Source organism: Heloderma suspectum, chromosome 4 (genome assembly GCF_057233095.1).
Source record: "Heloderma suspectum isolate Gila_16-S chromosome 4, 16-S_ref, whole genome shotgun sequence".
Lineage (NCBI taxonomy): Eukaryota > Metazoa > Chordata > Lepidosauria > Squamata > Helodermatidae > Heloderma > Heloderma suspectum.
Window position 1 is genome coordinate 26,087,463 of NC_139461.1, and position 21,140 is coordinate 26,108,602.

At 44.0% G+C, this 21,140-nt stretch overlaps 2 protein-coding genes across 4 annotated transcripts in view; one reads left to right on the forward strand and one right to left on the reverse strand.

Annotated features, from left to right (window-relative positions):
- The window catches only part of MTBP (MDM2 binding protein), a 38,233-nt gene extending 19,420 nt beyond the window's left edge, over positions 1–18,813 (reverse strand). Inside the window, exons 1-11 of the mRNA XM_084848879.1 lie at positions 18,588–18,813; positions 16,283–16,363; positions 15,662–15,735; positions 15,428–15,579; positions 10,348–10,406; positions 7,716–7,860; positions 6,869–6,983; positions 5,840–5,980; positions 4,106–4,200; positions 2,754–2,826; positions 332–449 (exon numbers count right to left, since the gene is read on the reverse strand). Of these exons, the coding sequence (XP_084705005.1) occupies positions 332–449; positions 2,754–2,826; positions 4,106–4,200; positions 5,840–5,980; positions 6,869–6,983; positions 7,716–7,860; positions 10,348–10,406; positions 15,428–15,579; positions 15,662–15,735; positions 16,283–16,363; positions 18,588–18,657 (1,123 nt within the window). The 5' untranslated portion in view covers positions 18,658–18,813. The remainder of the gene's footprint in view (positions 1–331; positions 450–2,753; positions 2,827–4,105; positions 4,201–5,839; positions 5,981–6,868; positions 6,984–7,715; positions 7,861–10,347; positions 10,407–15,427; positions 15,580–15,661; positions 15,736–16,282; positions 16,364–18,587) is intronic.
- Positions 18,814–18,830: 17 nt separating this feature from the next.
- MRPL13 (mitochondrial ribosomal protein L13) overlaps positions 18,831–21,140 on the forward strand; it is a 51,858-nt gene continuing 49,548 nt past the window's right edge. For 2 of the 3 annotated variants that reach the window (XM_084848885.1, XM_084848886.1), the window contains exon 1: positions 18,831–18,882. In XM_084848885.1, coding sequence (XP_084705011.1) covers positions 18,856–18,882 — 27 coding nt within the window. In that variant the 5' untranslated portion in view covers positions 18,831–18,855. Of the gene's footprint in view, positions 20,138–21,140 lie in introns of all 3 variants that reach the window. The other variant, XM_084848887.1, reaches the window with a different exon arrangement.

The window sequence follows — 21,140 nt, forward strand, 5'->3', positions numbered from 1 at the left end:
TATACTTTTCTTCGTACATTTAGAACAAACCTGATCTATTATTTAGATTAATAAATTTAGTAGGTCATCCTGGTGTATGAATTCTTATTTGTATAAGGAACATCAAAATTCAATACCTAATACAATTTAACAACTGAAAGCTTCCAAACTTCTCCTCACGGCCCCAGCAGAGGAGGTAGCGGGGAATGTTAGGCTCATTCATGTCTCACTATACCAAAATTTAGTGTGACACCTAAACACACTCAGAGGGGTGATCTCTTAGCCGCTTTACTAGAAGCTGGAAAAACATGGAATATGGTGAAAATGCATATACATACACAACTTTACTCACCACTGATGACTTTGGGTTTCCGAGCTATATATTCCTTCCATTTTTTTGTACTCAGCTGGCTAGGTAAAGGAATCAACATGCCACTTACACTGCAAGGCAATACAAATAAAGCTCCTATCTGTAGGGAAAGCACATATATGTTCCTTACCATTATATATCAAAATCTTAGAATGTGAATGTATAAACTATCAGGTATTAGCTTGATTTATCAAGGGATCAGGTTTAAACAGAAAGGGTGCAAAAGGAGGTGCTCTCAGTGGCTGCCCCCCAACTACGGAACTCCCTCCCAATGCAAGTTCGCCAAAGTCCAAGCCTGAGCACCCGTAATGCTTCAGAAGTACTAAGATCTACCTATTTGAAGGTTGCCCTTTGGAGCTCTGGGCTAAATCAGGAAAGAGTAGCGAGACGACAATGAATGTAATTACATTTCTTCAGCATTATAACACTGGCAGAAGATAGGCATGAAAAAAGATTGCAGCTCCTCCTTCACAATTAGAAAAAAATCATAGATTCTCTAATCACAAAGAATGACCAAGGGAGTCCCTTCATTCTTCGTTATGGTGTTCATGTGAATAGGCCACTCCCATGAACTAACTATTTGCACAAGTCAGCTGGCTACAATAACGTCTGCACCAGCTCTAAAAACAGAATCAAGTGAAATGTTTACAGGAACATCCAGCCCAACAAATGTACTTGATTCTTTGTGTTTATTTATTAATACTTCTATACTGCTTAATATAATAAAATCTCTAAGCAGTTAACATATAAAATATTAAAAATCACTTTTTGAAATGCACAATTTTTATTGCAAACTGCAATTTCACATCACCACAACTTTCAGGCACACGTTCCCTATGGTTTGGCTAGGGAAGATCCTGCACTTTTATGCCAGTCTTTTTCCCCGTACGTTTACAGTCCCAGACGTATGGTTGATGATTCAAAAATAATGTGACTTTGCAGATATGATGCTAAACTGGGTGACCAGCCAGATGGGCGATTAATTAATTTAATAAATAAACAAATAAACTGTGGTTTAGCATTATTAACAAGCCTACACAAGCCTTGGGCTTCTGCATTTCCCCAACTCCTCTAGCATAGCTGTGAGTAGATCAGAAGCGTTCCCTTCCACTTATAGACTAACCTCAGCAGTTACATCCATATTTAGGGGACCTGTGGCTAGTTTAAACCTTGTGCCAGGTTTAAACTAACCCCTGATGGCATACTCCCTAGCATACTGCCTTCCACCTTCAGAAATCGGAAGGGAGCAATCTTATTCTTGAAAAGTGAATATAGGCGAAAGAGGAAGTAAGAAATGCATTGCTCTTTCCCACTTTCTCTCATCTCGATGTACTTTTCCAGGCTGAGATCAGCATCTGAGCAAGGCCAAAATGGATTGACCAGAAGGGAAATGGCCCTGTAAAAATGTCTGAAGAGATAGACAGAAAGAAACTGGTAAATTTATGTGGGGAAGAAACAAGCACTGTGATCTATCTGAAGGGCAGGGGAGAGAAAAGGGCAATGTAAATCCTGTACCCCCATTTCTTTCTCTGGGTCTCCATGTTTCCTTCTCTCTGGGTCTTCCCTCTCTCTTGGTTTGCATTCCCATCCCCACCCCTGTTCCTCCTCTGTGTGTGTGGGGGGGGATGGGGGGGGTCCTGGCAGAGAGAAAAAGCTTGCCTTCTGTGAAATAAGTGTTCTGTTGTAGTATAAAACTGGGTTCAAAGGAGTGGTTATGTGTTTAGAAGACCCCACTTCTGCCTCTGGGAAAGTTACTTGTCTCCCACCTCAGCAGTATGCCTTCTGTCAGTTTTGTGACTGGCCATGCCCACCACAGCAGCAATTTTGTGAGTGAGCACCCTTTGTGGCAGCCATTTTGTTACAGTGCCCACAACACTCTCAAAATTCTAAATGGGCCCATGGGCCCAAAAAAGATGGGATTATACTATGCTTAGTTTAAACAAGCCAAGATGAAACTATGGCTTATTAACCTAGCTTGTTCACTGTACTTTAGCATTACATTCAAACTGGCCCATTAAACAAGTTATCCAAAGGAACAAAGTGGTTTACTGTTTCTCGTACATGTTGTGCTGCAAAGCAAACCACTTCAAGAGAAGCCAAAGATCGGGGGGGGGGGGGGGGGCGGAATTGGTTTTCCTTCCAAGAGGCTCGCTACCCAAACTGCAACTAATTATTTGTATTTAAGCCAATGTGCTCATTACCCAAATTTACCCTAGAAGCTCCTGGTGAGTGTAAATATGCTAATTAGGTGGCTCTCAACTGGCACGCCTGAGGGAAAATAAGCCACCATGGCTTATTTTCCCTCTGTGATTGTGCGTACCTGATCAAAAACTGGTAGATCAGTTTTTCAGCAAATACATAAAAATTACATTGTGCTTTATTTTACTAAGAAACAATGATATACCTTCCCACGCAGAGAAGAAATCTGATCCCAAAACAGCATCGATTTCTCCTCAACATCAGTTCTTGCCAAGTTCCTACACAGCGAGTTAAAGAGTCACATCTTCACAACCATGAAGTACAGTCATTTAAATTTGTACATGCTACACATTTTTTTCAAATGTGTTTATGCATTGGAAGTCAAAATCCATCAAATGTAACTTCTCATAAAACTGTGATTTATGGAGGTGGAGTGATTTTTCAAGAGTACTACACCAGCATACACAGCAGAAATCTACACACACGTCCTTCGGTAGTAGTACAGAAGTTCTGTAATTACATAGGTATGCAGTTCTAGTCGGTGTCTAAAGAGTTTGGCTCCATTTCAAAATCATAAAACTTTATTGCTTATTGCAGGTGCTGTTTCTATGACCATTATTTCTTTCACATACCAATTGTGGACTGATATATACCTGTTTCATAGCCAGTCTTCTGTTCTGCATTATAAATTATTGCCACTTTGCTACTGTATCTCTAGTACATAAAAACAAGCCTGATCACACAGTAACCAGGTTCACATGATCATGGAGGGAAAATAAGCGACCGTGGATTATTTCCCTTCCCCATGTGTGCTAGCTGTGAGCTGCCTACCTACCATAATTACCCTCACCAGGCACAGATTATCATGATGTCCAAATCCGGTGAGAGTGGCTGGCTGGGGTGGTTTACAAACCACCCTGAAACCCTAGAACAAGCCACGTATTTCAGGATGGTTATAAACCACTCCAGCCACCCACCCTTGCCAGGCTCAGGTATCATGACAACCCGTGCCAGTGAGGGTAATTGTGTCAATTAGGCAGCTCGATACCTGCATGCAAGGGGAGGGAAAATAAGCCACCGTGGCTTATTTTCCCTCTGTGATCGTGCAAACCTTCCCCATGTTGGAGGGAATATTTCTCTCTACATGTGAGCGTATTCCACAATGTTGGAGAACGTATTTTAAAACAGGCTTCCAGTCCATTCCAATATTGTATTATAATTCAACTTTTACCAAAGTATATATAGATCAGGCCTAGCTCCTTTTTCTCATTAGCTCCAATATTTTAGAACACTTACTCCGAAGTAAAGATTAGTCTACACGTGTAGAACAAGTGACTGTTCCATGGTGATGAAAATAATATTGTTGTTGTTGTTGTTGTTCAGTCGTGTCCGACTCTTCGTGACCCCATGGACCAAATCATTCATTAAAATGTGACAAAGCTACATGTATAAGGGTAGTCACTACCTCTCCAAACATGTCCTGCTCATGAAATGTCAACAGTGCACATATTCAAAACACCTAAATCAAGCAAAATGTATCTTGCAACAAAAGGATACAGCTCAAACTGAAGGTTTGACACTAATGATGAAGGCAGATGAGACAGCAGCACAATCTGTACAAATTTTAATGCATGACCATAATAATGGAAAACCTGAAAAGAAATTAAATTGAAAAGGTTATTTTGATACTATTTGCAGAATCCGACACATCCCATCAATACTTCTAAGCAAGGTGTACAACAATAGTTCTATATGTCATGGCTGGGATACAAAACACTGAACTGGTTCTGACATGTGCGGGTGGTTAATAAGCCATGGTGGCTTATTAACCATCCCCACACATACTGGGTGCGTGCCGTCCAATTTCCTTAATTACCCTCACTGGGCACAGCTTGCCATTACGTGTGAACCTGGCAACGGTGGGTGGCTGGGGTGGTTAACAAACCAGCCAGAACACACACTCTGTTGTAGGGTTGCTGGGTTCTTTGTTAACCACCCCAGCCATCTACCCTTGTCAGATCTGCATGTAATGACAAGCTGCACCTGGCGAGGGCAATTAGGGAAATGAGCTAGCACAAGTCGGTTATTAATCACTGTCGTGTGGAAACCAGGCCATTGCCTGCAAACTGGAAATTTCCACTTTCACTTTCCTCTGCATACCTCAAACCCTCCCAAGTCAGGGAACCTTCTGTAATAGCATACCATGAGGTGATTAGGATTGCCACTGGAAAAGAAAATTGGCAATTATGATGAATGCAATCTACGCTGGACTGATTTTTTGGCCAAACTGAAGTTCATTCCTTATTCCCAATAGTAATCAAGCTTTAAAAACAACTAACTGCATTTACTTGCACTCTTCCCTTCCTACTCCTATATTTCACTTCTTCCCTTTGCTGATTTTCCCCACTATCTTCAACTGCAAGCTTCTTGGGGGGAGGGCCCTGTCTATTTTACCTGTGTAACTCTATAAGACACCCTGTATGTTGATGGTGCCTTTAAGTCTAAATAAACAATGCTTTTACCAGCTTCCATTCTTTCGAACGCCTCAGCCCCCATTTTAAGCAAGCTGTCTCCTAATGTGTGTTTATGTTCAGATTCCTTTGCATGTGCTAAGTGCCACAAATGGCAGGGGACTTGGCACATCTTTTGCCCTGAGCTGCCCTTGTCAAGAAGAGATGTGGATTCTCCCATCTGTTGCTAAGCAGAAGCTTCCGCAACCCCTAGTTAGTGCATAACATCACTCATGCGTCATCCCTTTCTAGCAGACCTGGGAAATTCAAGAGAGATTTTCAGTTCCAGCTGGAGTTGAAATTCCCTTCTTGCTTGCTTTTTGTTCTCTCTTGGAGAACATGTGGTGGGCCACAATGAAGGCTGGGTTTCTGCAGCATGGTTATGTCACTGGAAAATGGACTTTTAACTTCTAGGCTCCTGCGACTGTGCAAATATAAGCCTTGCCCTTTTTTATAGAATCATAGAATAGTAGGGTTGGAAGGGGCCTACAAGGCCATCGAGTCCAACCCCCTGCTCAATGCAGGAATCCAAGTCAGAATCCAAGAATCCAAGTCAGAATCCAAGTCAGTTATCATAGCAATACAGCAGAAATGTGCCTTTGTAGCTAGATTTTAAAATACTTTCTTTTTTCCCCTTTTCTGTATCAATGCCATGTTTTCCAATTCACTAAAAATAAAACATCTTCTATTTTATTGCACATGTCTTTGCCTAGATTTAGCAGCTACTGAGTCCTAAAAAGTAGTAAGTGCTTTTCAAAGACAGATCAAACACTTGCTTTACCTCTGGCAAATGAATATTCATATTCTTTGTCTGTTCAGTTTCATCAGCACCAAAGAAAGTATTAAATAACAAGGTGCTGGGTGGCCTTCCTGATGCAGTGCCTTTTATACAGAAATCTGGAAAAGTCATTTCAGATCCAAACTGGAAAAAAACCCAAGAAGTATTAGAGAAGAGTGAGGACAAAGATCTGAAGCAAGAGTTACCTCTAATTTCCCCCTTTTTTTAAGAAGTCAGAAATATTAATTAAGATGAAAAATTAAATTGCAACCAATGGCATTAGAAACAAAACATTACTGGATTTTAAAAAAACCCAACTGTAAAAAGTATTTGTCACATTTTTAAAGGTAGCATAAGCTTTTTCCTGTGTGTGCACTTAAGTACATTGGCCCCATCTTCACCTTTTTGCTCTCTCTCCAAAAATGGAGAAGGAAGTAGGTGGTAGACAGGTAAGATTAGAATGCTGCCATCTAATCCTATTTCCCTCCTTCTTTATACATGCTACCCCCACCCCCAATCCACAAAACTCCTGCTGTGGGAATAAGAAAGGGAAGCACAAGAGGAAGAAGGGAACCTGCTTCCTTCATACTCCTCTCTTTCCATCCCTCCAACTCCTTTACAGCAACCAACTTCACATGTAGGTTTGGGAACTATGTACTGCCCTTCTAATGATTTCCCCTCCTCTTTGCAGCCCCTGAGCCACCTACACATTGCTCCAGAAGACCCCCCCAACCCTCGAACAGATTTTTTAGGGTATGAGGGGTTGTGGCGGGAGGAGGAATCAGTGAGAATTGCCTCACACCCTCTTCCAGCCGCAGGAGTGTCCAGTAAGCTGGATTCCTTTATGGGACACTCCTGACAACTGAACATTACTTAGGATCCAAAAGCCTATGTTGAAAGCAAACTTAAGTTCTGTAATTCACAAAATTCAATCAAAAGTACAAAGGCATTCCATGTATAAACCCAGTACAGATTTTTCAGCAGTTAGATACAGGATGTGCCACCATGCCTCCAAAGGTTTCACACCAATACCTTTCGCTCCCATATCTGAATCTTTCCTCTCCACAATTCTCTTGAATCAATGCTGTTTTTTAGGTTTTCAGGAACCACAATATCAGCAGAAAGATAGTCTGCGATTTTTTGCCAACTAATGTAAGAATAAAAAAAAAAAGTAAGTTGTGAACCTTTCACTTAGTCTTTATACTTAAAGTTCAATGCTTCAAACAACATTTATAGCACTAAATACAATCTTCCTATGATGTTTCAACTATCAGCTGTTCACTAGTTTCTCTTTTGCAAAGTACTAATATTTTAACACTCTTTCAAACATTCTCTTTGATACATATATCTTAAGATGCATGAAAAATTCACTTGCGTTATACTGGCCTCTACTCCACTCCATACTGTAGCTTTCAGATTTTTCCCAAGTCTTGCTGAGGCACTGAAACATAGACAGAACTGCAGGAAAGTACTTTTTTTTTTTCCTAACCAGACCACTCCCTCCGCCTACTACTCAGGCCCACTGTGACATTAGAGCACATCATGCACCACTACCGGACAACACTCACAGCCCATTTACACAATTCAAGTATAAATCTAAGCTGAGAAGAAATCTACCAGAAAAATACAAACATAAACATTCTAAGTAAAAGGCCTCTCTCTTTAGCCAAGATAACATTCTGGAAGGGCAGGATTCTGGAAGTGTCCTACTTTTTGTTAACTTTTTTCATGCTAATTTGCATTTTGTTTTTAAAAGTAGCTGCCCAAATGAGACACTTCTTGAACTTTCATGTAAAAAATAATATTTCACATAAGGTGACCCAATTGACTACCCCCAAATCAGTTCTCTAATTCAAATGATTTAGATACCAACACTCACGTTTTGCTTTCATTTGCTACAATACTGATTTTTGCTGCATGCCATTCTCTCAGGTGTTTCAAGGCACCAATGACAGGTAAGCAGTCTTTTAATCTCGGGGCATCTCTTTCTGAAGAGTGCAATATTACATCAACCATTGCTTTTCCTGTAGAAGCAATTTTGATAGAGGTATAACATATGTATAGGTACTCAAACACTTGCTGCTAACAACAGCAAGAAACAGGAAGTTGGACTTAATATGAAGAGTCCTTCTGGTCAGCAAGGACAGTGACAGATTAACTCCTCTCTTCAGTAGAAGGCAGGGCCAAATTGGATAGACTTTGTATCCCTCCAGGAGAGAAGTCCCTCCTAGTAACAGGACTTGACTTAAGTGAAGAACATAAAACAAACATAACGTCTCAAGATCTCAGAAGAGTAAAAACATCGGAGAAAAGAGGTAGACGCACAGGATAAGAAGGCTTCTGGCAATGTCCCTGACTAAGTAATGGGGGTGGGGGAATAACACAAACCTGAATTTGCACCCTGACCACCCAACTTGTTGAGACCTGTCAAAAAAAACCAGAGGGCCTGTTTGGTCCACCCCGTTGACCAAAAGGACACTTCAGAGTAAGTCTAACTTTCCATTCTTGGTCAGCAGAGGATTGGAGCAGACAGTGAAGGGATGTCCAAAAGCAATATACTTACATATAGGAGGGAAAAGGAAAAAAAAACAGACTATAGCACCTGCTGCAAGACCCTCCTACCAAAGGAGGCTTCTGCAGAGGCAAAATTGGCTATTCTGTAATGGCGTATGAAAGTGGAAAGACTGTCCCACATGGCACCTCTAGAAATGTCTTCAATGGGGGCACTGATTTGTAGGGCAGTTGAGGTTGCTGTCCTGTGAATTGTGTGGGTTGCAATGCTTCAGGGGACAGGACAGGACTTGTACTGGTAGGCCAAGGAGATATATTCTCACACCCAAAGACTAATGGTTACCCTTGTACCCTTCTTACCCTTAGCTCCGCCTTTACAGGACACAAAAGTCTTATCAACTAGTGCCCTGGGTATGTCTGAAGCAAACGCTGATCTAGTTTGTGCCACTTCTTTTCTCTAGGGTGAGATGGTTTGGGGCAAAAAACAGGAAGCACTATTTCCTGGGCATAATGAAATATAGAGTTGATTTTAGGCATGGAAGTTGGGTATAGCCAAAGCACTACCTGGTCAGTATGGAAAGTACAGAGTCCTTCCCTAACTTACAAGGTTTCAAGTTCCCCCACTCTCCTGGCATAGGTGAGAGCTACTAGGAAGCTACATTCTATCCGAGAATCTTATTGGAAATGGAGTGCAAGGGTTCAGAAGGCAGCCCAGTGAGTGCCCTTAGTACTAGGGACAGTTCCAACGTAGGGAACTTCTGGAGAGAGGAAAGAGAAACTAGCTAGCTCTGTGGAGAAAACACTTGACTTGGGGGTGTCCAGACAGAGAGGACTCATCTCTAGCACGTATAATGCTCCCTATAGTGGCTACATGCCTCTTAAGACTTTTGGCTGCTAGGCCCTGATCTAAGAAGGCTAGGAAACTGGGAACTCAGTGTCAGATGGCAACACTTGCTGATGACTGCACCATCTTTGGAAGGCCATCTAAGTCATCTCAGAGATCATACTGGTTGAGGATCTGTGGGAAGCCAAGATGGTCTGGACTACCCCTGGCAATAGGCCTGAGCCTAGAACCTGTTGCCATTCAACCCCCATACACATAGTTGTAGACATTTGGGGTCTGGATGAAGACAAGAGATCTGGGCAAGCCAGAATTCTTCATGGAGCTCCTATGCTGAGGTCTATCAGTTTGGAAAACCATGAATGTCTGGGCCAGGCCGGGGGGTCACCATTACAACTTGAACTTTGTGAGCTCGAGTCTTGAGCAGTGTCCTTATTATTCCTTGCGGAAGAGGCAAGAATGCATACAGAAGGCCCTGGAATCACTGGACTAACAGAGCATCTGTGGCCTCTGCTTTGGGATCCTGAAACTTTGAAAAGAAATGATTACTTTGTTGTTGGAACTCACTGCAAACAACTAAAGGAAGACCCCAGCAACCAACAATTTTTTGGAAGAGCTCCAGATCGAGGGGCCATTCCCCTTGATCTATCCTCTCTTGACTCAGCCAGTCTGCCATTTTGGCCCCAGAGTATGAAACACTTAAACAGATGGCCGAACACTGGCTGGTGACAATGATCCGGCTTGCGTGTAATGACAGCAAATTGTGGCTTAATTACAACTAGTAGTTAGGTTAACTGTGGGTTGTTTAACCCACAATTAACCTACTGTGTCCAGATTCAGACATCATGTAGGAACCCCTGATTGGCCCAATCAGAGGCTGAATATTCAAAACAGTTGCGGAATGCACCCAGCACCCACAATTTGCTACTGTTACATGCGAATGGGCCCAGTATCAAGCTTTCCAGTAATGCAGAACTACTTGCCAGATAAAGTAATTATATATGGATGAGAGAAACAACGTGCAAGGCTACTTGCATAAGTTTCAGTACATCAATATGCAACTCAATTTATGATAAACATGATATAACCAAGTCACTAAAAATGCATTTTTTTAAGATATTGGAGGAAACAGACTTGATTTACAACATTTTCAGATTACCAGGAGCAGGAAGCTTATCTGCCAACAGATGTATATTGTCTGCAGATTCTTCATAGAGACTGAAATATAACAATTGAAAATAAAGAAAATGTTATCATTCAAGAATAAAGTGCTTTAAATTATTAAATGCATTATGCTGTCCAAATATCAGCATTTATTTATTTATTTATTTATTTATTTTTGTTATTACATTTATATCCCATCTTTTTTTGTCTTGCAAAGAACCCAAGCTGGCTTGCATAGTTCTCATCCTCTCCATTTTACCCTCACAACAATCCTGTGAGTCAGGTTAGGCTGTGAGTCAGGTTAGGCTGAGAGTCAGTGACTGGCTCAAATCACCCAGTGAACTTCATGATAGAGTGGGAACTAGAACTCAGATCTCCCAAGTCCCAGTCCAACACTCTAACCACTACACTGGCTCTCAAGGTATCATCATATTTTCAAACTAGAAAACAGAGAACTAGATACATTTCCAATGAGACTCCTGCAGCAAAACCTTTGGCTAATAAATTTGATACCATCCCCTTCCAAATCAACAACTGACCTATGGGTGAATTACTCCTGCCACTCCACTGAGGAGAGCAGCTACAAGAATGGACCCTCTGCAGAACCAGGCATGACTGTGGAGGAGCCCCAGTTCTCACTTTCCTGAAGGAGGAGGGTAGCATGAACTAGTGCTTTCATTCCTCCATCCTCTCTCTCTCTCTCTCTCTCTCACCAGTTTCTCTCTTTCCTCCCTGATGTAAGTGCTGTTGGTGCCAAGGCCAAAGTACTTCAGTTTTGCCTTTAATATCATTCCCTCAAGTGAGCAGGCTGGCTTTATTTCCTGGAGTATGGACTGGTTTGATCTTCTTGCAGTCCAAGGCACTCAGAATTTTCCTCCAGCACCACAGTTCAAAAGCATCTATCTTCCTTCGCTTTTTATGCAGTAGTCTAATTTATTCCTCCAAATACACTGTGAAAACCAGATTCTTAGTTTTCATAAGCAATTCATTTATAACTCTGTCCATTCAAGGCAGTTGAATTAAGTACTAATTAAATTACAGTAATTTGCTGGGGCAGGTTTGAACTTCACATGAGAAAACATGTGTACCAAATATTAACTGAACTATAGGATTGCCAGTTCCCAAGCTCAAAAGCTGTCTAGTACCGCACCGGTAAGGGGAGAGAAGGGAAAGTGTTTATTACTCATCATGGACACTAACAGGTGCTTCACAGAGTCACACCAAAAACACTTATGTACATCTTGTATCAGTGCTATTCACAGTTCACAAATCTCATTTGAGATTTTCCAGGCTATGGACTGCAAAACCAGTTTGATTAGAAAACATGTCAGAGTACCACCAAAAAACCAAACACAAGTACATATTATAGCAACAAGGCCACTAGAAGGCCACTTCCACATCTCTGAAAAATTATTGTTGGTACAGCTGTAGTTTCTATCACTCACTCCTCTCCCAGCAGGAACAGGTGCATTCACTACTGGTTTTGCCATAATAGCACTGACATGACTCCAGTGGTGTAGTGTGTGTGTGCAGGTTGAGGGCAGTGCTGCTCTAGCTGGTTCTCAGCCCTGTCTACAATGATGGATGGGTAGCTTAGCTGGGGGGAACTGAGGGTGAGCAACCAGGGGATTGCACAGGGATATGCAGGGAGATAAGTGCCGATGGCAGTGCCCAGACAGTCCAGGGAATGGAAACACTCAAGGACTTGCTGAGCCCAGCTGTTCTTTATTAGGACTGACTCCTATAAAACATCCTGGAGGCAAGTGGAGCAGAGGGCCAATAAAGGGCCTATGAAAACATTCCTGCAAAGTTGATTTAAAATTTACTTCTTTAATGATTCCCTAGTTATAACAGCAGTCACAAACTAAAAGTGCTTTGAGATGAGTCTTTTACTGTGCAAATGCCCTGCCTCATTCACAGAACTGTACAAAGGCTCCAGACAACATTGTCTCCCGTATGTAACCTGTGCTTTCCCACCGCTTCTTCCACCTTTTTACTTCCCAGAAAAAAAAAAAACTGTTAAGGAGGGAAAAACAGAATAGCTGTCCAATACCTTTTGATTGGCACTGATTGGGAAGCACCCCAAGTTAAACTCTAAATTCTCTCAAGAACGGCTCTATTACTATTATTGCCTTGCTACTAATAATGCAATCCTATGCATGCTCACTCAGAAGTAAGCCACACTGAGGTCAGTGGGAGCTGATTCCAAGTTAGTATGTTTAAGGTTGCAGCATTAACAGAGAAAGTAATTTCTCTAACTTTGATAGAGACTGACTGGCTCCCCCTTGTGTTAGTTTAATAGTTTACTCATAAAATTCATACCAATTGAAAAAAAAATCTTAGTAAAATCGTAACAAAGAAGGCAGAAGTTATATAAAACAGGCAGCAACACCATCCGGCTTCATAAACCAATTTAAAATGCCTGGGCAAACAAATAGGGTTTGACCTGCTGCAGAAAAGAAGATAACGTGAGCGCCAGGTTCACCTCCATGGGGAGGGTGTGCCACAACCAGGATGCCACAACCAATTAGACTCTCTCCCTTGTTGTCACATAATGTAGCATATGCACTTGGAGAAGACCCTCCCCTTAAGATCTTAAGGCATGGGCAGGCTGATACAGGGAGAGGTGCTACTTCAGATATCTGGGTCTCAAGCTTTAAATCAGGGGTGCAAAACCTCTGGCCCACCAGGCACCCCAATCCAGCCCGCGGAGCCTCCACGAGTTCCTCCAACAGGTGAGGTTTAGGCTCTAAGCCCTGCCCTCCCACAGAGGAATCCTTTTGGAGAGGATCTGTAATCTCAGATCGGAGCTAACAGTAGGGATTCCTCAGCTGGTAAGTGCCAGCAGTGGAGCCCTCCATCAGAGAAGTGAAGGGGGCCCGGCTCTTTCTGCTTTGCCCACCCTGCCTGTTTCCCCCCATTGTGGGAAGGAGGTGGGATGGATGAAGATGGGGCAGACCTGACCTAGTCCCCATGGAAAGAGTGACAGAAACTAGGCTGACTCAGCTTCGCTGTATGAAGGGCTTCGCTAACCAGGAAAGCCCACACGCAGTGAAGCATGGTCCCTGGCCCACCCAGCGCTTGGGGCAGGGAGCAAATGACGCCAGGAGCGTGGCCATGCCTACCTGATGTCATTTGGCCCACGGAGGACCAGGTGGGGGATTATCCAATCCCCCGCCCAAAACTGGTTCTGCACCCCTGCTTTAGGGGTAAGCACCAGCCCCTTGAATTGGGCTCAGAAGCAAATACAAAGCCAGTGCAGCTATTTTAGAATTGTTGTGACCTAACTCCAACTGGCTGTACCAGTTACAGTCCTGCCCACTATATTCTGCACTAACTGGAGCTTCTGAGTAGTCTTCAATGGCAGCCCCACATTCAACGCATTGAAGTAATCCAATCAGAAGGTTACCAGAGCATGAACCACTGTGGCCAGAAAACTGTGCCTTCTCTTTCCTACCTAGGAAAGCTTGTAGCTGGTGAACCAGACCAAATTGATAAGAGGCATTCCTGGCCAACAAGGTCTGAAGTTACAAGACCAGACTCAATCAAGGGGTACCCACAAGCTACGCACCTGCTCTTTCAGGGGTGTGGAATCCTGTCTAGAACAGACTGTACAGCAGTTCCTGGAACCACGTACCCAGAGGGCCTCTATCTTGGGATTCAACTTCCGTTTATTGCCCCTCATCCAGTCCATTACCAAATCCAAACATTGGCTCGGCACCTGCACAGCCTCCCGGACTCAGATGACATGGAAAAATAGAACTCAGTGTCATTAGCATGTGCTGACACCTCATTCCAAATCCCTGATGACCTCACCTAGCAGCTTCATATAGATGTTAAAAAGCATAGGGGATAAGATGGAATCCTGTGGGATCCCATAGCACAGTTACCTTAGGGTACCCCAATACCACTTTCTGAAATGAGGTAGGAGTGGAGTCACCTTAGTACTGTGCCTCCCACATCCAACCCACAGAAATACCATGGTTGATGGTATCAAAAGCCGCTGAGACGTCAAAAAGCGAGCATCAGGGTGACCAAGGCCATTTCAGTGCCAAACCCAGGCCTGAAGCTGGATTAAAATGAGTCTAAATAATCCACTCCATCCAAGAGTACCTGGAGTTAAGTCACCATCGCCTTCCCCAAGATCTTACCCCCAAAAAGTGGTATTAGTGATTGGACCATAGTTATTAAAATCACCTGGGTCCAAATAGGCTTTCTTAAAGAGTGGTCTCTTTCAAAGCAGGTGGTACCATCCCTCTCATAAAGGCATTAATTACCTGTTGGACCCACCCAGTCAATTCTACCCTCCTCCCTCAGCTAGTCGTCAACAGCCAAGACAGGCAAGAATCCAGGTAGTTGGTTGCCCCCCACCAAGCACTTTATTCACATCCTCAGACCACATCAGCTGATATCAATCCCATGTAACCGGACGAGACAGCACTCTGAATACCTCCATTGGAACTGTATCAATGACAGTGTCAAGTTTTTATTGTCTCATTGCTTAAGGTTATTGTGAATTAACACACACACGTGCACATATGCACACACACACACTTCCTCATTTGAATAACCTACACTGGACCGTCACAATACCTGCCAACTGTATCCTAACTAATGGCCTCAGATGGGGAACTGCGTATGCAACCTCCCACAGACTCCCTTCATAACTAGTGTTCTAGTCTAGTAACAGAAAGAGCTCAGCTTTTCACAGGCCTTCCTTTCTGTGACTTCAACCCCAGTCAATTCTCTGTTTTCACTCACAAACAGCATACCATACAAGTTATCCTGTCCTTGCTCTTCCCTGATAAGCATCCCAACCCCATGTATGTATTGCAGCAAAGTGATTGGTTCCCAACCTGTGTATGCCTGCCTGGGATACTGGCCAAACCTCAGCAGAGTCCTTTTCACCATACATGGTGGACCCACTGGTGAAGGATGAGCAACCCACAGAAGTCTATGGCAGAACTTGTGTTGGTTTCCATCACTCTATGTTACAGCCTACTTTTCTTTGCTTTTTAAAATGTACTATTTAGGTATCTTATTAAACATACTAATAAAAAAATGGATCAACTTACTCAACGAGTGATAAGGATTCCCGGCTATTACTATCTTCTTCCTCAGTACCTTGAACATCACCAAGGCATTCTTCAATATTTCTTCGAATACAGTTTTTGCTTTGATCTGTCTCCAGGTCAAAATCAATGTCCTCCCAATCAGAACTACAGAACTATTCAATTAAAAGAAAATTCCATGAGTTTTGGCCAGTTTATATTAACATTTTGGATAATTATGTGACTTTACAAACTCACCTGAGAAAATCCACATATCGACTGAATTGCAAAATACCATTCCTTCACACCTGGAATCCCAATAACTGAACATGCTAAAAGGAGAAGCAGTGGGTACATTACCATGCAGCAAAAAGTCACAAATTCATTTCTTTCTTTAAAGATGCTTAGTGGACAGCAATGGTTGAGCTAAACATTCAAAAACTGCAATAATATGCAAGAATAATATGACCAAATAACCTTGGTTAAAACATCAAATATCAATAACAAAATCACAATATTATTTAAAACAAATGTGCTTTCTTGTTACATCATTAACTATTCCTTCTTTCCTCCCCATCTTGCATGAAAAATGTTTGTTGGCTGTTGCCCTTTTGATGTTGTACCATTTTCTTGCTTTCTGTTTGCTCAGATCCAATTATCTTCATCTGTGGTGCCCTCAATAATGATTCTTATGAGTATAAATTGGCAAAGCAGACATTTGTATTTCTGAAAGCACAGTCTTGAGAACATTTAAAATCCACAAGACTTCTCTGTTTCCAACAGTGGTCTGTCAGATGCTTCTGGGAATCCCACAAACAGCAAAACTTGGAGATATCCATCCTGTCTGTGTTCCCAATGAGATATCTGAGTTTCACTTACCTGGGAAATCTTCATGTTTTGTGTTTAGGGAGGCATTACAATTTATTTCCAGCAAGTCATAAATACTTTCAGCTGTCAAACCTGCAAAATGCTGGTTTTAGTTTACATGCATTGAACACAACATCCAAATGAACACAAATTTGTGCAGACTAACTTTAAATCTACAGTACCATGCATGCCACAATGTCTGTAGTACATAATCATGATCTCACTATGACTCAGTGCAGATGTAATGTTCTCAGTTTCCTTAGGAGATCCAGAACATGCTACAGGCTTGCATGTATGCTGCACCATGTCATCTCCCACTCAGACCCCTTCCATTTCATACCTTGCTTTAATCATGGTGTGACTGCACTGGTGGCAACAAAGGTTAATACTAACCAGGATTGTCCTCATAACCCAAGTTTGAAGCCTGGCTATGACAAAGGTTTCAGACTCTAATAAGAGGCAATCCTGATTAGTGTTAAGCATGATTTACACAAGGGGTGGGTAATGTGTAGCCCTCCAGATCTTGGTGGTCTGCAACTACCAACAGCGATAGCCAGCATAGCCAATGGTGAGGGATGATGGGACTTGCAATCCAACATCAGAAGGGCCACACATTACCCATCTCTGATTTACACACTGATGCAAACATAAGCAATACATCATGGTTAAAGCAAACCATAGAAAAAAGAGGGAAATTGATGTGCTAGGAAGAAGAAAGGAGGCTGTGAGATCTGATCTCCTAACTATGATTAGGAGATTGGGAACGTTATCTCTGTCACTAGGGCAGTTCTCATGACACAGCCAGCTTATCATGGGCTATTTAAACCACCACGAGCTGTGGTGCATGCAGCCACCATTTTAATTGTGCACCCCCCATCAGGGGTTGTGCTGTGTCAACCGAACCTGGTCATGGTGGATTATTCGAGGGTTAAACAACCATCGCTTAACCACTACTGCAAATTGTGGGTTAAGCAAGGGTTGTTTAACTGTCAAATAACCCACAACTACACAGCACAATGCCCAATCAGCCCGATCGGGGGGGGTTGTGCAATCAAAACGGCCATGGCATGCATTGTGGGTTAAATAATCCATGATGAACTGGGCATGTCATGTGAACCAGGTCACTATTTTAAAACTTATGGATATTCAAATTCACATAACGTGGATGCATTACTCCACAGTCAATACCACCCAACTGGTAACTACAATCAGGGTTTAAGTATGGCCATGATCTACCCTCAATGCAGGATTATGGGCTGAATTTTTCCCAGATGAATTACTAACAGGGGAGAAAGAGTATGATCTTTTGTTTGTGGCACTACTTCATTCTATACAGCCAATGTAAGGGGCACTTGTTATGCTCCATAGGTCTGTGTGTGATGCACTGTTACAAGACAAACCACTTTCAAAGCTATTCTCTAAAATACAGGAAGTTGACCAGCTCTATGAGGAGCCATGGTTACGCAAAAAGTGAAACTGTACACCAGCCTTCCCCAACCTAGTGCCTCCAGATGTTTTGGGCGACTTGCAGAATTCCTGACCACTGACCATGCTGACTGGAGCTGTTGGGAGTTGAAGTCCAAAACATCTGGAAGGCACCAGGCTGGGGCTGAGAGTTTGAAGTCCAAAACATCTGCTTGTGGGTCACTGCGCGGCGGGGGGGGATGCTGAACTGGATGGACCCTGATCCTGCAAGGCTTTTATGTTCTCAATTATGCGTTAGGTGAGCCATAAACCAGAGATAGGGAACATGTGGCACTCCAGATGTTGTTGGGATGCATACCTCACCATTGGCTATGCTGGCTAGGGCTGACGGGGGTTGTAGCCCAAAACATCTGGAGGATCACAAGTCGGCTACCGCTGCTTTACAAGGTTTTGGCCTACACCTCCCATCATCCCTCAGCATTGGCTATGCTGGCTAGGGCTGATGAGAGCTGAAGTCCGGCAACTCCTGGAGGTTTAGGCTCTAAGCCCTGCCCGCCGGAGGAATCCGCTCAGAGAGGATCTGTAATCTCAGACCGGAGCTAACAGTCGGGATTCCTCGGCTGGTGCGTGCCAGCAGTGGAGCCCTCCATCACTCAGAGGAGTGCGGGGGCCCGGCTCTTTCCGCTTTGCCCACCCTGCCTGCTTCCCCCCATTGCGGGAAGGAGGTGGGACGGATGAAGATGGGGCAGACCTGACCTAGTCCCCATGGAAGGAGTGACGGAAACTAGGCCGGCCGTACAGGCGTTCCGCACTCCGGCCATACAAGACGGGGACGTGCACGTGAATCGAGGAAAAGGCTTCCCGCCGCCGCCGCCCTTTCTCGCAACTATACCCGAGAGGCCTTCGGATCCCGCCTCGCCTCGCCGGCCCCGCCAGCTCAGGAAGAGAAGGTACCGGTCCATGGGCCAAGACGACGCAGCTTCCCTCAGCCGCCGCCGCCGCCCTTCGAAACTCCCGCGCAGCTGAGCAGGCCCCGCCCAGCAGGCCCGCCTCGGCTGACGCGCCGCTTCCGCTTCCCGCGGAGGGGCCGGCGCCTCCGCTCCCTCTGAGGCCGCCCTCCTTCCGCTCGCGGCGCGGAGAAGCGTCCCCTCAGCGCCGCGATGGCGAGCTACACCAAGGCCGCGCAGGTGAGAGCGCCTTGTTGCGCCCTCGGGGGCTCCCTTCCCCGATGAGGCCTCTGCCCAGGCAGCCAAGGTGGCAGCCAGACCCTCAGGGCGGCCCTGGTGGCCCCGCGGGGTCCGGTGGGGCTTACTTCAGAGTAAGCAGGCGTAGGGGGAGGCTGCGTGCCTCGTGCGTCGATTAATCCGGAATAAATTCCTCTTCGCGGGCTCCTTGCGCGTTGGAAGGCGTGGGAGGGAACATGGCGGGACCTTCTTCTCAGTAAGCGCGCATTTAGGGGGCGTTAGGCCCTGATGCTGGGAAAGACTGAAGGCAACAGGAGAAGGGGACGGCAGGGGATGAGATGGCTGGATACCATCACAGATGCATTGAATATGAACCTGAGCACGCTCCGGGAGAGAGCGCAGGACAGGAGGGCCTGGCGTGCTGTGGTCCATGGGGTCGCGAAGAGTCGGACACGACTGAACTACAACAACAACAACAGGAGATCGGACATAATTTAGTGCGATGTGATATAACCAGGAGACGACTAGGATTAACTGGCTGCCGTAACTTCGAAGCTTCAGGTGTTTGCTTGGAAGTTACTGTTCTTTAGCACCACCCAGGAGACACGTGTGACTTAAGGAATGTCACGGAAGCGAACAGTCTTATCTATCGGAATAATCTGTCGGAAGTTTATTGACAATCTCCAGCTACCAATATTAAATGACGTAACCTGCTCGGAGCGAAACAGGCTAAGTTTGAGACATCCAGCCATTTCTACTGCTAAAGCTCTTCTAGGAGATGATTTCAATATCCACAACACATGGAAACAACATTGGCTAGAAAACTGCCCTCCACAATGTCGAAGCTTGCCCTGCATCTTGGAAAAAACACCTGGATTTGACCAGCCCCGTACAATATGGACAACCTTGAACCGAATTCGCACGGGTCATGGTAGATGCGCAGATGCCCTTTATAAATGGGGCAAAATAACATCATCGAATTGTGATTGTGAGGCTGAAAAACAAACTATCCAACACATAGTGACAGAGTGTCAAAATCCGAGTCTACAGTGGAGGCTTTGCTGATTTCCTCGCTGTGACACTGAAGCAAAAAACTATATCTGTAACCTGGACATATGTTTGTGATCTTCCTGTCTATATTTTATATTTCATATTTCTTATGCTCTATGTTTTTATTGTGACGCGATGTGAGTGTGCCATACGATAGATAAATAAATAGGAGATTGGACAAATTCATGGAGGAGAAGACTATCCATAGGTACTAGTCCTGATGGCTTTATGCAGGATGCCTCTGTATACCAGTTGCTGGGGAACATGGGCAGGAGGGTGCTGTGCCACCCCTGTCCTGCTGTGGCCAACCTGCAGCTGGTTGGCTACAGTGTGAACAGATGGTTAGACTAAATGGCTCCTTGGTCTGATCCAGCATAGCTCTTCTTATGTTTTTATGCATATGATTGCGCTGTAAACCTATTTTCTTTTAATCCGTATTGTAGGGAGGTTAAAGTATATCAGCGGTGCAGAACCTCAGGCCTGGGGTCCAAATAGAGCCTTCCTGGGGTTCCAAACTGGCCCCCTGGGATTCTCCAAATGGCTATGCCTCCCCCCGCCATGCTTCTGAGGCTAAGTTACTATCAGTAAGAGCTCTAAGCTCAAATATGCTTGTTTTTAAAGGAATATGTAATTCATATTAAAATACGTTTCTAGGGGTGCAATCATAGAATAGTAGGGTTGGAAGGGGTTTGGTTTCTTTTTCCTAGGTTCAGAACTTGGCATTTATCCCTATTAAATGTCATTCTGTTGTTTTCTGCCCAGCGCTCCAGTCTATCCAGATCACTTTGAATTTTGTTTCTGTCTTACAAGGTATTAGCTATCCCACTCAGTTCTGTGTCATCTGCAAATTTGATCAGCATTCCCTGCACCTCCTCCTCCAAGTCATTAATAAAAATGTTGAAGACCACTGGTCCCAGGACTGAGTCCTGTGGTACCCCACTTTGTTCCCTCTCCCCGGTTTGAGAAGATCCCATTGATAAGCACTCTTTGAGTCCGATTCTGTAGCCAACTGATCCACCTGATCGTTGTTTCATCTAGCCCACTTGGAGCTAGTTTGCTCATCAGGATATCATGGGGCAATCCTATGTATGTTTAGACAAAAAAGTCCCGCAACTCCCAGCATTCCCCAGCCAGCCATGCTGACTCTGGAATATGCATAAGATTGCACCCTTAGTTTCTTTCTTTTCTTTTTTTTAATGACATGGATCCTA